This window comes from Arctopsyche grandis, chromosome 11, assembly GCF_051622035.1.
Source record: "Arctopsyche grandis isolate Sample6627 chromosome 11, ASM5162203v2, whole genome shotgun sequence".
Taxonomy (NCBI): domain Eukaryota; kingdom Metazoa; phylum Arthropoda; class Insecta; order Trichoptera; family Hydropsychidae; genus Arctopsyche; species Arctopsyche grandis.
Window position 1 is genome coordinate 4005333 of NC_135365.1, and position 16402 is coordinate 4021734.

The 16402-nt window shown below is 33.8% G+C and overlaps 1 protein-coding gene across 4 annotated transcripts in view; it reads right to left on the reverse strand.

Moving 5' to 3' along the window:
- Window positions 1-16402, reverse strand: part of Lar (tyrosine-protein phosphatase Lar) — a 280520-nt gene that overhangs the window by 161041 nt on the left and 103077 nt on the right. For all 4 annotated transcript variants that reach the window (XM_077441553.1, XM_077441551.1, XM_077441552.1 and 1 more), the window contains exon 3: window positions 15772-15900. In XM_077441553.1, the coding sequence (XP_077297679.1) occupies window positions 15772-15853 (82 nt within the window). In that variant the 5' untranslated portion in view covers window positions 15854-15900. The remainder of the gene's footprint in view (window positions 1-15771; window positions 15901-16402) is intronic.

Sequence of the window (16402 nt, forward strand, 5' to 3'; positions counted from 1 at the left end):
TATGAAAACTATCGGATAAGAGGCAAACTTTTTGACTTTTTTTACATACAAAACTTGTATGTAAAAAAAGTCAAATTCTACCGACAGCTATACGCACGAACAATGTTGTATTTCTTGACCAAAATGCAATGCGAAACTAAAACGAAATGTAATTGGCCATCGGCAGTCAAGTGGGGGGTTAATGCGATAGCATGTATAGGTTCGAATGTAATATTGTACATATTTGCTACTTCCTCCCTAGATTCCTACACAACATACAGGCTAATCCTTAAATCAATTCTGAATATTAATAATATTGACTCAAGCCTTCTATACAATCTGTAGATGGCTATTTTCAGCAAGCTTCAAAAAATGCTATATTAAAGAGACAAAATTCCAGAAGGATCGACTAAAATAAAATGAAAAAATATTCGGAATTGTTTATGGGAATTATGGCAGGCGTTGAAGAAAATTTATAAGGGGCGGCGACCGTGACGATAACGGGGAAGTCATTGTGTCGAGAGGCAAAGGTAAACATTTAAAGCTTGCACGGGAGGAGATAAAAAAGGAGTGGCATTATAAATTGCCATCTCCAAGATGAAAAACCTGTCGAAGCTTAAGCTCCGGTTATCGCGGGAGAGCAGGTTGGAAAAACAAAGAGGAGAGCTTTTCAGAACGAGCCGAACGAAGGTGACTGAGAGACTAATGTATGTATGAAGACTCGAGGGCTTTAATAGGCGGTACCATTTACACGGAGTGAATAATGGCACAAACAGCGATTTATGAAGTGCCACGGGAGAAATTAATTGCGCCTTGGCTAATAACCGTGGCGTAGCAAAGGCTACGACTACGCTACGACGACGGCCAAATCCAATATACATACATTTTTAATAAGCGAAATGCTCCAATTTGAAATCGAGCCGGCGAGAAAGCGTCATTAACTATAGCCCCATTGAGACAGACCCATGATACCTTTCATTGGAAACTAATTAGTTCGTTGTTATTATGATCTATGATTTGTGCATTTTATTACAAGGTAGTGCTTATTTTTGTGGACTATAGTGGACTAGTTATTATACTTGTCGTCTAAAACGAACGTGATGTGTGTATGTGGGTATGTATGTGGCGGACGCGTGGACCAGTATGTGGATTTGAAAAAGAAAAACAAATTTTAGAATACGTTATGTACGGTTATGTACATACGAATGTACGGTTTAATGTATGTATTATAATTATGTAAGGTTTAGGTGGTAGAATCCGTGACGTTAAATTTAATAAAAATACAAATGAATATATACAAATAAATTTAAATAAAGTGAAATAATATAATATAATAGTAATATATAAATAAAACCACTAGTATTTAATAAAATAAATACACGCGAACAAGGCGAACAGCTAATCAGAATGAAGTGGTCCACGTGGACTAAAACCTTTGACCAATTAGAGGAACGTATCGCCATTCTGACCAATGGGTGCATTTTAAGCATCCGCTATAGGGATGTGGCGTGCGATCATGTCGAGGAGACGAGGGGTAGCGGGGAAGTGGGGGGGAGGTGTGGAGCGTCTGACATGTGCTCCTTATATTGAGCACCAAGCGACGGGTGACGTCAGCGTCAGATGTGTCTAAGCATACGCGTCTACGCGTCTATAAATTACCTTACGTTATATTTATAAATAACATATAACTTTATTTTAATTCGTGTTTTAAATAAAGTTATATGTTTCGGAAAGGAATTGATAACTTTATATCAATTCCTTTCCGAAACCACCCGTTCAAATCAACGAGCACAACACTAGTTGATTATAGTGGACGTACTGTTTCCAGTGATGCTTCTTATAGAGTAAGACACACAGAGTGCCACATGTAGAATATACGCTAGCACGCCTGATCTATGCGATGGCGATTTAGGCCAAAACTCACCCCCTGTAGTGTATTTGTGATATATGTAGGTTTGACAGTGATTGATAACAGTTATTCCCACGTTTACAGGAATTTATGAGAAAGAAGTCAAAATAATAAGATCGTACGAATTGACAATGCCACGAGGATACGCCCATCACAGCTGGAGTCTAACTAGGCAACCCGTGCCGTACCATTCCGTGTATCTGCACCCTTAGTGTTAGTGAATATATGTATGTAGGTATCATTGCAATATTATACAGAGAGTTCTTAGTCATATTTTATGATAGTAGACCTTTCATAAAGTATGAATTTGAAATGTGATAGTTAGAAGTGCTAGAACTTCTGGGGTATTGACTATGTTAGACACACGAATTCTGTTCACGCATCTCGTGGAACAAGTATTAAAGAATTCTTGACACATCTCGTCAGATAGAGACGAATGTACATATATCTTCTTCTCAATCGTATACTAAATGCCGTGAAAACTTTTTATGGTTATATAAATACATCTATTTATTTAAAGTTTGGCCCATTGTAGCATTACAGAAATTCCTAATGCGCCACAATGGTCAAAAATATGTATGTACATATGTATATTTTTGCCCTTCGACTAGTGGATATAAAAATTCCTCTATCGTGGGGAAACTATTGCAGATGGAAACCGATGTCTTCTTAAACTCATCTCTATTATAATAACTGAAAACTTCTAATATGTCGTTTGACAACTGATTTTAGTTCTTGAAAGATATTGACTACAGTGAAAAAGTGCCCTTATCTCATTGACAAATATATTCTTATGTGTATGTACATATAACACATCCCCCACCCCTCTGAATTTTCCCCCGTCTCAAGACATTCCTCTTTCCTCTCTATGACACATTTCAACCATCATTCTTCTTAGGAGATTCGAGCGACACACAAAAGTCGAATTGACATCGAAATGTCAGGAGCCAAGCGCAAGTAGTCAAACTTTCCATAACAAACGATAGGTGTCGCCACAGTGACTCGCTAGGCTAAAAACGTTTCGTTTCACATCTGATTTTAACTTACTAGCCTCACTAAAATATTTTGAACTTAAAATAATTCCATTCAGAACTCATTTCATGGTCTCACTGCGATAAAAAATACCTCGGAATGGATAGCGTGTTGAAAGACCGGTATAGGCTATTTCTTATATAATATTTCCCAAGAGCCTACCGGGGGGAAAAAATCTGAAAGAGCGAGCTTTCATCATTAAGGCGAAACTTAGCGAAATATTTAACAGCGTAATAAACAATACCTGAGGGAGGGGTACGGTGAAAAAAAAAAGTATGTGAAATATCGTAGCGGGGAGAAAACATACAGTATCGGGGATTGTATACGAGGCGTTTTTAAGACACTGGTGACACGCAATACAACGACTAAAATGATTTACGCGAAGGGGGATTTTCCCCACTCTCTCCCCGCCTACGAAAAACCGAGCGAGAAAATTGGGCCAAGTTATGAAAATTGTGGATATTATAAAGCCTAAAAGTCGGCTTTTAATACTGTTAAAAGTTCACACCGACCGGGCTGTGAAATTTTTGAGCGAAATTAACAACGTTTATACATATTAAAAAAAAAATGAAAATATAGTTAAAAAAAAAACACACGCCCTACCACCGCCCTGTGCGCGAAAGTAATTATTTTTAATATCTGGAAAAATTCACGCATATTAAGTGAATCGCGGAAAAAACATGGCCGGATCATTATTATTTTTATAGTGAGTACATTAATTATAAATATTGTCACATTATTTTTTAAATAGGGCTGTGCAAAATTTGGGAGATTAATGATGTTTCGAAATTTGAATGAAAAAATAGAATGATTGTTGGACCAAATTTAAAACGGAAGAATATTTCGCTTCATATACATATGTATGTATGTAAATATCCAAACAATAAAATTACATCATTTAAATTTATAATTCAATTTAGCGGTTTTTTATTTGGGCAATGAAGTTGTTAAAATAAAAAAATAAAAAAACATAATGCACCACAGTAAAATTTTTAATGAAACACGAAGAATTTCCGTCGCAAAGTAAATAAAAAACAACCTATAAAGTAGTTTATTTTTTTTAATTTCTTAAATAACTAAACTATATACTTATAATACATGTACTTTTAAACAGTTACATATTTTAACCCCAAATGGTTAATAAGCAATAAAAAGGTTGACGGTATTTCGTTGACTCTTACTTTACTTATAACATATTTTTATATTATTTTTTATTAACTACAGACTTATTTAAGTTATGTTGAACTTTTTTGAAGTAATTGAAGATATTTTGAGAACTTTCTGAAGAACTACTGATAAATCTCTTATTTAAATCGATATACACTCGGGTCTCTTTTTATTATGATATATGTAGATGCGTTCTACGAGATACCACATTAAAAAATACTGCGTTTTTTAATATATGTCAGAAAGTGTCTTATATGTATGTATGTACATATATGTAGAAACAGAATTTTTCAAAATCCTATTTATCAAACACGCATAAAAATCTTTCGAAATTGAAAAACCATCACAAACTACACAAAAAGAACCATTTTATTTAACATAAATATTAACAAACCGTCTGTTTAAAGCCAAACGTTATGATTAAAGAACCCAAAAGTGTCGATATTAAAAAAAAAATCGTCTTAGATAAAAAAAATTGTATTCATAGCTTTTCTGAATAGAGAACGTGTACTCTCCTTCACTCGAACACACACACACACATACATACAGTAAGAAAAGTCGTAAAATCTTTTCATATTTTTCCCCGGGATAGGCAGAGCTTGCCGGTAACGCATTCAACTCTCGCACCCAAAAATATCGCCCGTAAAACCAATTTCTCAGAGCCATTTTATTAAAGGTCGGTTTCGAATTAAAGTCGACCCACGAGGGGTTCTCCTCCTGGATTATCATTCAATAAAGTTTATTAGAAGCGGTTGACGTACAACTTCCGCATTTTCGCGCGAGTTATGTACAACCGCAAATATTTATTTACACACACCTTTTTATTAGAAAATGTACACACACCTTTTTATTAGTAAAGGTGGGTATGGACGGAGAGATTTGTCGGTAGACAAGTCTGAAAAGCCCCAGGCTTCAGAATCCCTAGTAATGTTACATGTGATGTAAACACTCAATATTATCATCGTATTCTTAAAGGCGACCATAAATATGTAAGTATACTGTACATATATTATATATATGTATGTACATATCCAAAAACATTATAAAATGTAGGTATGCAGTTCTTGATTACAAACCACAAGCATGTGTATTTCTTGATTACACGACATTTCGTTGCTTGCGCACAGCATTTCGTTCACCGACATCTCGCTTACTGACAATTCGTTCACCGATAACTAGCTCACAGTCGCTTCGTTTACGACCGTTAGTTCACAGACACTTCGCTGACCGATATTCACGGATATAAACCTGGTTCCCGGAGCTCGTAAGCAAGCGGTGGAGGGTCGTTATCATTAATTTAGAAAACTTCACAAAAAATATATTCCATACACTGGTGATTCCAATTAACGATTACATTTGCGAATCGTAAGCTATATCATAATTTAATTGTGGAAAAAGTCAAAAGAATTATTCGATAACGACCCTCCACCGTTCACTTACGAACTGTCGTGAATGAACCGTCTGTGAAAGAAGCACAGTGGCGATATGTCAGTGAACGAAGTGTCGGTAGACTAAGTGTAAGTGGGCGAAATGTCAGTGAGCGAACGGTCGTAAGCGAATTGTCGGTGAACGAAACATCCATGAACGAGATGTCGTGTCACCATATTACTTGCAACAAACAAAGGGAGGGGGTGTCGATTTTATTTAAACCGTTATAACTAGTCACCGGACCCAGAAGGTGCCGCGTATTGTTCAAAGGTTGTAAATGCATTGTTAAAGGTTTGCCGAACCTTTTTTACAAAGGATTAACAACAATGGAACAGTGGATAGCACTGTGACTATCCTACCTCCAGTTATAACAATTAAGATATTACGCCCACACAAAGTATTCGTCATACAAAAAAAAAAAATTCTGACCTGGAATGGGAAGTTCTACCGCACCCTCCCTACTCTCCTGACCTTGCACCATATGATTTCTATTTGTTCCGTTCATTACAAAACGCTTTAGATAAAACAAAATTTCAAACACATGAAGAAATCGATTCTTTTCTAATTTCGTTCTTTGAGTAAAAACCAAAAATATTTTATAAAAATGGCATCCAAAAATTAGTCGAACGTTGGAGTGTTGTTATACAAAACGAAGGAAATTATGTATTAAATTTATAATTAAAGAATTACCGAAAAAAAAATACACCTAATATATAAATTGACTAACTCTAACAGAAGACTCGATTTGGATAACTCGATTTGGAGAAGAGGTCGATTTGGGTTACTCAATAACCATAGAGATCTTGCAAGTAGTCATTGAGGATCGATCCCGGCCAGGATTTTAACCCACAAAACATCTACTAGTAAACAATCGCTTAAGATTAAATACCACCGTAAATTTGATCCGTCAACCGGAAGTGTCAGAATTTTTTGTCGCGTTTCAAATATGCGGTAGATACGTTGAATGGCGTTCGGGAATGTCATTCGAGAGTGTGTATTCAAGTTTAATTGTAAATAAGGTGAAGTTTTCGGGAAACAACAAACGCTTATTATACCGCGTGGCGCTATAGGATGAGCTTTTACGACAATGCCACGCATGCCGAGCATTCCAGCAAGACGTACATGATGGTCCTTTTGCAGCTTTACATTTATGACGGCAGCTCTAACGACTCCCAACAGTTGGGCACTTACAGAATAACTTTTTTAATCCAAGAACAACTCCGCAAGAAACTGTCGCACGACACAATTTCGTTTTTTATCATCGTCGTTGGATGACGTCCAGACTAGGTAGGTATGTATGCCTTATTTGAAAATTTTCCGCTGGGAATTTAACCCTTATATACTACGGATCTGTCAGATGTTGCAGGCTTTCCAAGGGTTCTTTGTAATTAGAGCTAGGTATATTTAAACCTGGATCAGCAACAAGACACTTATTTTATTAAATATTAGGTATATAATAAGATCAACTAATTCGAGATATAAAAATAACTAAGCTGACCCATTTTCTATGTCAATTAATTATATTCCAGATTGAAATGCTGAAAATTTTGGATATATTGTTACATCAAGACTCATTTGAATTGTCATAAGGTGTCCTAAAGTCTCTCAATAGTCTTATACTAAATATGTAAGACTTCTAACAAGCCGTCTTGAAGCTTTTCATTGGTCCTTAACGAAAATAGAGATACGCCTGACTTCACATAAGACCTGTAATAAACTTATCAGTATAATAAATCAGAAATAAATAAACTAACTAAGTATCCTAGACTTTTTCGCTTAAGGTATCTGAAGCTTCTCTTTGGCTCTTTACTAAAATAAATGCCCTAGACTTTCTTATTTGACTTCCAATAAAGAATTTTTATAAGCTTTCTTGTGGCCCTTCACCAAAATTCAATGCATCTTAAGTACAATACAAAAACTACTACCGCACTCTCTTCGAGCTACCATTCTCAGGATAAGAGCAGCCTCTCTACGTTATCGTGTCTCTATATCGTCAAATTATATTCTTGCTGCCACGACTACTCATCAGTGATGAGTCATCACTGTATATTTGATGGATAAAACTACTACACCTACCCCTATAAATTATTTGTCCATTGATTAATTATTTATATATCGCACTATTCTTTCTATCGTCTGGAATAAAAATTATTGTTATTTTCTTTCAAATTTTTCGATATTCATTTGTCAAAATTTTAAAAATCTAGGACTGTCAAGTTTAACTAATATGTATACTTCTTATTTTAGTTAACTTTTTCATCAACTGCCTCTATAATCACCCAAATGAGCCTTCCCAAAATAAAGACGTTGTTTAATCACTTTTTTGGAACCGAAAGGGCCAAAAAAGCAAGTTGTGCAAAGTTTATTCCAATAGTTTGCACAACTTGCTAGTTTAATAGTAGAATTCTGCTCGTTTTTTAAGTATTCAAGTCATGTAAAAAAAGTTGATAAACAACATACAAAAAGTCGATTTATAGCGTGTTTTTGAAGTTAACCTTGTAGCCTTGTCACAGTTTGAGAAGTATTAGTAATTAAATACGATGATTATAATCTACATCCATTTTTTTGGAATAAGAATGATTTAGTTTGATAAAAAAAAAGATTTCGTCTGAAACACAACAAACTCTTGCCTATCTGGATTAGAATATCGAACTGATTCTTCAACTTTGTTCAGATTGAAACTTAAGTTGAACAAAAGTTCAACAAACTGAGCTATCACCGTAAGTGAAATGGGTCAAAAAGGAATACAAATTTATTTTTATTATATATACATACATAATCCTTTTTAATGTTGAATGTATGTAGGTAAAATGCGGTTGAATAATCGCCCACTTTACTTGTCTGCTTTTGTTTGGGTAGGTGTCGCTTTCATCCCCCCAACCCCTTGTAGTACTCGAGAATGCAGACTACTCGTTGACACAAAGGGTTGCCAAGCCGTTATGTCGCACGTGTTGGGTGTCAAGTGGCCAACAGAACCTCTCTTTTGAGTTTTCGACTTTAATCAGCTCGTCTCTATTGCACAACTGCACCACCATTCAAGTGCAACCAGACTTCCTTGCAAATCCTCTATGTTGCAGCCGCCGCATGCACTTTACACAAAACCGCAATTAGACATTGCCTTTTTCATTAGACGCGTTTAATTAAGACTTCCAAGTCCTAACGATTCAATTATCTACATACATATGTACATATATGTATACTGACAATAAAACAGACTATTGTGTAGAATTACCCTAAATGATGAATTAACCCCTAGCAATACTAAGCTCCAAGCAACAAATTTACTATGGATCAAAATTTTTGAATGATTAAATTTAATGAACATACACACCATGTCGAATTTTATTTTATGATTTATTAATTAACACCCCAAAGAGTATACTCGATTCCATATACAATAAAATACAAGAAAAAAAAAACAGTTTTAGTACGAAAAAGATTTTAAATATGTAATATTTACAATACAAGGATATCCCTTAACAGCCAAACAATATACATACAAAAATATGCATTTCATACCTCTCCCGGAAAACTCAATTTTAGAAACTGTTATTAAATCAATTAAACATGGACAGTATTTATATGTATGATATAAATGAGTGAAAAATGTTAGTCATATAAAAATTAATGTACAAGATTCCCGGCCACAATATTCAACTTTTGGACAAACAGATTTGATAAACTATCTCAAGGTACTCCAACTTACATAGAACCTTAAATGCTTTCAGAAAGGCTTGAAGCCAGAGACTGAAGAACTCCCAAACAAAATGTGGTGACTAAGAACAGCATTTGGTATCTCAAGGTATCCCAAATTAGACCTCGGATCAATTTTGAAAATGCTCGGAGCCCGGATAGAAAGGTTCCTATACAACAAAAATGCGAAGTTACTTTCGTTTTTACAAGCAGGTGTATGGTAGTTTGTGGACAATCTACGTCTTTTAAATTGTCCTTCGGGATGGCCTTATTAAATTGGTGCCATAAAAAGCATCGATTTCGATCACTTTCAGCCTAAAAAGTGAAATTCATAGTATGCGTCGAGTATTTATCGACGCGCGATCGTTGACCTATATGCGCAACGCACATAGAGCATTCTTCGGCGAGCGAGTGGAAAGGGTTAATATCGCACGTGCATATACATACAAAGTGTTACGAAAACACCCATGTTTGTGTACAAAAATCAAAGGTAATGACAAAATATAATATGTAAAAACACGCAGTCTCGTCGGACGAAAGGGAAGACAGAAAATTAACGATCGTGCGCGAACAGAGCCCACCTAAACGTGGCATTGCGTGTGAAGGGTTTTAAAAAATTACTTCAAACCGTCCATTAATATGAGCCATTCCGTCTAATTTACGATAAGGATATTTCAGGTAATGAGAAGTGGTATAGATCGGTCGAAAGCAAATTAGCCCGACGCATGCCAGCTATGTAAAACTAACAACAGTCGGGGTGTCGTTATCCGCTTCTGATTAATACAAAATTAAAACGGCATTAAGGACACGCCGAATACGCTTGTTTTATTATTGCACTATCAATAATGACTGTACGGTTGACTTTAAATGATTCGGATCAAATCGAAAACCATCAACGGAATACTAACCGTATAATTCCGATGTTAATGTATCGATTATTCAAACATGTACAAACATAGAAGAAACCTTTTCGATTGACCTTTCATTGCTCGATTTGTTTATATATAATATAATGTATTAATAACATGAAGGGGATTAAATATGCATAGATATCGGATATCAAAACTTAGTGTAAATTTATTTTATTACTGGGTTAAATACCTATGTATATCAATTACCCCAAGGAATGTTCGAATTGAATACATTTATCAACAAAACTACTTGTTATAACGAGATATATATATATATATATATATATATATATATATATATATATATATATATATATATATATATATATATATTTCGAAGATGAAGGATTAAATCTACAAACATATACATACATACATTATGTTGGATATCAGCATTTTGTTTTAATTACTTTCATGTAAAGATAACTTATCAAATCTATTATAATATACTAAGACTGCTCTCAAATGAATATACATTAAGAAAAAAATGCTTGTTTTAATGAGATACTTCTCTAATACTTGCAAGAAATATGAAAAATTCCCTAAAAAATGATATAAGACAAGAATAAGTTACAATATAAGTTTCTGAATTGATAAATTATGGCGAAGCGTGTCTCATGTTTTTCTTACAAAATCAGTACGTATACTTTCATATTGATTATTTCTATTGAAAATTAATTTAATTAATTAATTTTTCTATTGCTGTTTTATATTTTGGGCAGGTAGATAGTTTTTACTTCTAATACACCCGATTAAATTTTCATCGGGTCTATCATTAAATTATTTTATTGTATATAAAATACATAACGGTAATTTGATTTAGCGCGGTTTTGAACTATTGTTTTTCATACTATACAATTAAATATAAATATTAAATTAATTATATTTTAAAGGTATTTGAAAAAATTACGACGGCGATGTGGATCAAACACAGAACCGACATATTTCTTTTAATATTTTTTATTTAATAACTTAATAAGCCATAACCCATGCGATGATATTTCATCGGGCACAAAAGTATTAAATAACAACACAGGTGTTAATTTTCTGGAATATGCCTGGTTTTTTTTTAGTATATAATAATATTAAAAATATATAACAAATTCATTGTGATAATAAAAATGATTTTTAACGTTCCATACGTCTATTTATAAACCAAAAATAAAAATTAATATTGTTTTCAATTAGACTTTTCATATATAAGAACTTTGTATCGTTTATTTATGCATATTTAAAACTTATATATGTATATTATATTATATGAATACGATTCAATGAAAAGGCCATCGAGAAAAAGTCGAAACGAAAATTGTGGGTGTTATAGTAATTCATGTATTACGTCGCTAAGATAACAATTTGAAAAATGAAGTTATAATAAAAACATTTATGTACGCGCAAGGATAAAGTTTACTAAAAAGTGGATTGGTTATGCAAATTTAATGATATCGATTTTAGCTTTGCGATACGAAGAAACCTTAAAAAACATTACAGAAACAGTGGCGATACGCCCGTCTCGAGGGGACTTGGCTTTAGACAAGGATAGATAACGCGTCACATTTTAATATTTTAAACATTTTAATAACGAAACACCACCAAGCAATATGCTGAGAAAATAATACTAATAATAATAAAAATACATTAGTTAAAATTCGAAATAAAAAAAATGAAGTAAAAACAGCATAGAAGCGAAAGCTTATCCAAGGACGGGCGGGTCATTTGTTATCATGAAAAATTGAGTAATAAATTGTACTACTAAATAAATTGGAATGAGAATAATCTTCAGTGGAAAAAGTTTTCATATTATATATTTATTGAATAAAATATTTAGTGCATAATAAGGGCGAAGGGAGAATATTTAATTTTATGTTTGAGGTTTCTTCAGTCAAAGTTTCGCAGTTCGCAAAGTTTTCATCGTTCACGTTAGTTAATACATAATTTATTTTTGTCAACAAAATTGTATTATAGAATAAACTACGGCGTAGTTTAATGAGCTAAGTTCATTATTCCAACAATCTAGATTACATAAGGACAAATGTTAACAAAAGAATACATAGATTTATTAATATTACAGATTATTTGATACAGGCTTGTAGACATAACCTATCAAAAAAAATTCAGTAATTATTTATTATTTATAAGTTCGTAGGTACGTTTACAAAAATACTGGACAACGGCAAAAAATAGAACCAAACATTTTTTACCAATTAAGAAATGATGAGTTTGAATATGATGCTAAAATTATTGACATTTTATCAAAACATCTCAGTAGATTGATATTTTTAGTTTAATATATTCACTCAATATTTTCATAATAGTAAAAAAAAAAATATTTGATTCCGAAAATAATGCAAAACGAATTGTCCAATATAATCACCACAACATTTCAAAGCAATTTCATACATTCACTTTTTATATCGTCGGCGTACAATGAAAATACATTAACTGCGTGAAGACAAATAATTCAGAAAAAAAAAAGGTTTTTTACACAACTTTTAGTAAAATTTAAATTAATTCCAGAACAGTGTACATATATCGTGACATTTTATTTAATTTTTGGTATGATTTAATGACATTTTTCCAATTTGTTTTATTATTCCAGACGGTAGGGAGCACAATGCGATCCCTAATGTTCATATAAATAAATATATAGATAATTGAATTATTATAATTCAAATAAAATAATAAAAAAAATTTTATTCTTAATAAAAATGGAAATAATTCTGTTCATTTAATAATAAATTATAAATTATTATTATAATAAACTTATGATTTTATCAAATATATTTACATAAGAGCTCTACGTATGCATCGCACTCGGGCCCCGAAATATGAAAAAGAAGTAAATAAATAATATTTTTATCAAAGTTGAAGTTAAAGAATTATATAGGTAATTTCAATGAATAACATAACAGTACGTTTAAAATTTAATAGCAATATCATATTAAATTTGTAACCAGCCCTGTTTATGTTACAGAAACGAAAATTGTAATAAAGACCTGTCCAAACTAAGCGAACGTAACGAACATGATCGCGACGAACACGAAATTTATTTTCTTGTCATGTTCGCCTATTGTTCGTTGTGTTTGCGCAGTGTTTGAAATATTCGCCAAGTGTCAAAAGTGTTAATGAAAGCTCGTCCAAACTGAGCAAATAAAACGAACACGATTACAATGAACAGGGAATTTCAAAATGAATTTATTTTTTCACCATGTTCACCTGGTGTTCGTCGTGTTCGTAATGTTCGCATAGTATTCGTCGTGTTTGCCTCGTGTTCTTTATGTTTGCCCTAGGTCTAAAACACACAGCGGTGAATGTGGCACGTGGTTTTTTTAAACATGTGAAAAAAACGAGCCGTGCCATGCACAGATTCAATGCTCGCCCGGCACGCCCCGTCCCAAAATGACCCCCTGGGCCTTTTTCGGTAAAATTGTATGCTTGTATTTATCCTTGCTTGACAGTGATTGATAACCAGCCAGCAGCAGCATAGCTCGGTCGTTAAGCCTAGCACCGAGAGGCGCCGGGTTCGATTCCATGAGCTGACCTCGATTGAAAAGAATTTTTCTGGGTACATCTGTAGTGCTGCTGGTCAGGATATCTGTGACTCCGGGTCAATCGTTTCCTATCAGAGTTTGCCAATTTTTCTGATTTAATTGTAGAAATGTCACCACTATTTGAGTATGATTAATGTACAATAAAATTTATGTACATTTCACGTCTCCTTAATTACGAGTTTTCAGTGTCTCGTAATTCAGTGATTTATGTAATAAAAATACTGCATTGTTTGTAATTGGCCAGGAAGGCTCATTTGGGTTTACCTATTAGGCCTTCCTGGTACATATATACACATGTATGTATATAATAATATAAAAATAAATAAATCAAGAATTAACTCATAGATTAGTATTTTAAAAAATACCATGGAAGATTAAATTATAAAATTGCTTTGTGATATTCGCTGCAAGAAATCTACCCTGCTTTGTAAAGTGAAATAACAACAACATATCTGTCAGTATGAGTATTTTTCAATACTTATAACTAGACTGCAGATAGAGAGCGTGCTTTTTCCAGGAATCGGAGCGACTTTACTCTATTTACAAAGCTAGTGTGCAAAAAAAAAAGGTTCAGCAAACCTTTAACAAAGCATTTGCAACAATTGAACAGTGAACAGCGTGCTTTGAGTCCGCACTCTACTTATTTTTTATTTTTTTTACATACATACCAGGAAGACCTTACAGGTAAATCCCAATGCGCCTTCCTGGCCAATTACAAATTACAATTACAAATACAAATGCAGCATTTTTATTACAAGTCGTTGAATTGCGAGACACTGAAAAACTCGCAAATTAACGAGACATCTATGAATTGTACATAAATTTTATTGTACATCAATCAAACTTTATATAGTGGTGACATAGTAGGTAGGAAGGATTTTTAGCCAATTTTTTTTTCCGGGAACCGTTTCGACACTGAAATCAGAGAAAATTGGCAAACTCTGATAGGAAACGACCAACCTGGAGTCAAAAATCCAGGTCTGACCAACAGCATACTCTGAAAAATTCATTTTCATTCGGGGATTAAACCCGGCACCTTCTTGACGCTAAGCAGAAGCTTAACGACCGAGCTATGCTGATAATAACAATGAAATGAAATAACAAACTTTTTTTATTTCATTTCATTGTTACCACTATTTGAGTATGATAAATGCACAATAAAATTTATGTACAATTCATGTCCCCTTAAGAGGGCTGGACAGCAGCGCCTTGTCCATACAAACGTACTATACTTCTCCCTTCCTCAATTATGGCACTAGAGAAATTATTTTTTAATATGCTATGGATATCCACCATTGGGGTGCATCTATCGTTTTATTTTTTTGATTAATTATTTTTTATATGAGCTAGGAGCCGCCAAACATCTATAAAATCGCCTCTTTTTTACACCCACAAAACGAGTCCAGCGTGCTTATTTAACGGTCGATTTAAAAAAAAAATACGCCGATAGATGCACAGAAAGTATTTTTCTCATACCGATGATGAAATTTTTTTAAAAATTGGTCCAGTTTTGGAGGAGAAAATAGTAGAATACGAAACCTCGATTTTGTCAATTTAAAATACGTTTTATCTGGTCGAAGCACAACTGTCGCATTCACTCAATATATATATTGATATATATTGTCGCATTCACTCAACATATACATACACTCAATATATACATCGAAGAAAGGAACGGTAACAAAATTAAGGTTTCAGGTGTACAGCCCTCTTAATTACGAGTTTTCAGTGTCTCGTAATTCATTGACTTGTCTAATAAAAATGCTGCATTGTTTGTAATTGGATAGGAAGGCGCATTGAGGTTTACCTGTAAGGCCTTGCTGGTAAATATGTAAAAAAAAAATAACGGAGTATACCACATTTGAAGAAATGTGGGAGACCACCCACAGCGAGGAGCCACGCACACGATGTGCCCTTCACCACTGTGTGTTTTCGTCTTGATATTATTACAATTTCACAAAATACACATATCAGTTAATGAATTTTCATCGCAAACCTGTAGATATGAGGTAGAAATTAAAAACAACATTTTTTATTTATAAGGGGGGCCGGAAAAGTGTTCGGAAAATGGGTGAAAAATATATAAAAAATAGAAACTCACCATTGGCGCGCGCTACAGCATTGAAGACGGCGAGCCACAGTATAAGCACAGCGGTACCACAGCCGCCGTACCGCTGTACCATTTTACCGGTACAGGCTCAGACGACCAGCAGCCGCCCCGCACGCTCGCCTGTTTTTCGCCAAAAGTGGCGAAAATCGACAAAAATCGACAGTGATAATAACGACATATAAGCAAAGGGACAGACATATACATAGAAAATTGGCAAGGAGCGAAGCCCTGCGGCCGGGGAGGGGTGGGGGTTGCCCTATAACTTGTCCAAACCGAAAAAAAACGAATTGACTCTGTATATTTATATATATACTTACTTACTGTGTACACATTACGTAATAGGAAACACGGGAAGGATATTCGGGATTTAGACACTTATTAAATCGAAGCATTCCTTGGGAAATATATATATGTATATATATATATATATATCCGGAGCGAGTCTCTGGAGATCTCGGATACATTCGTTCTGTCCACAAACACACACACACTTAATCGAATTATTTATAATTAGTTATCAACAGAAAAACACACTTTTTTTTAATAACACGAATATATCACAGATATTTAATATTAATCCAAATAACATCGACGAATTATATACGATTAAAAAAAGGAAGGA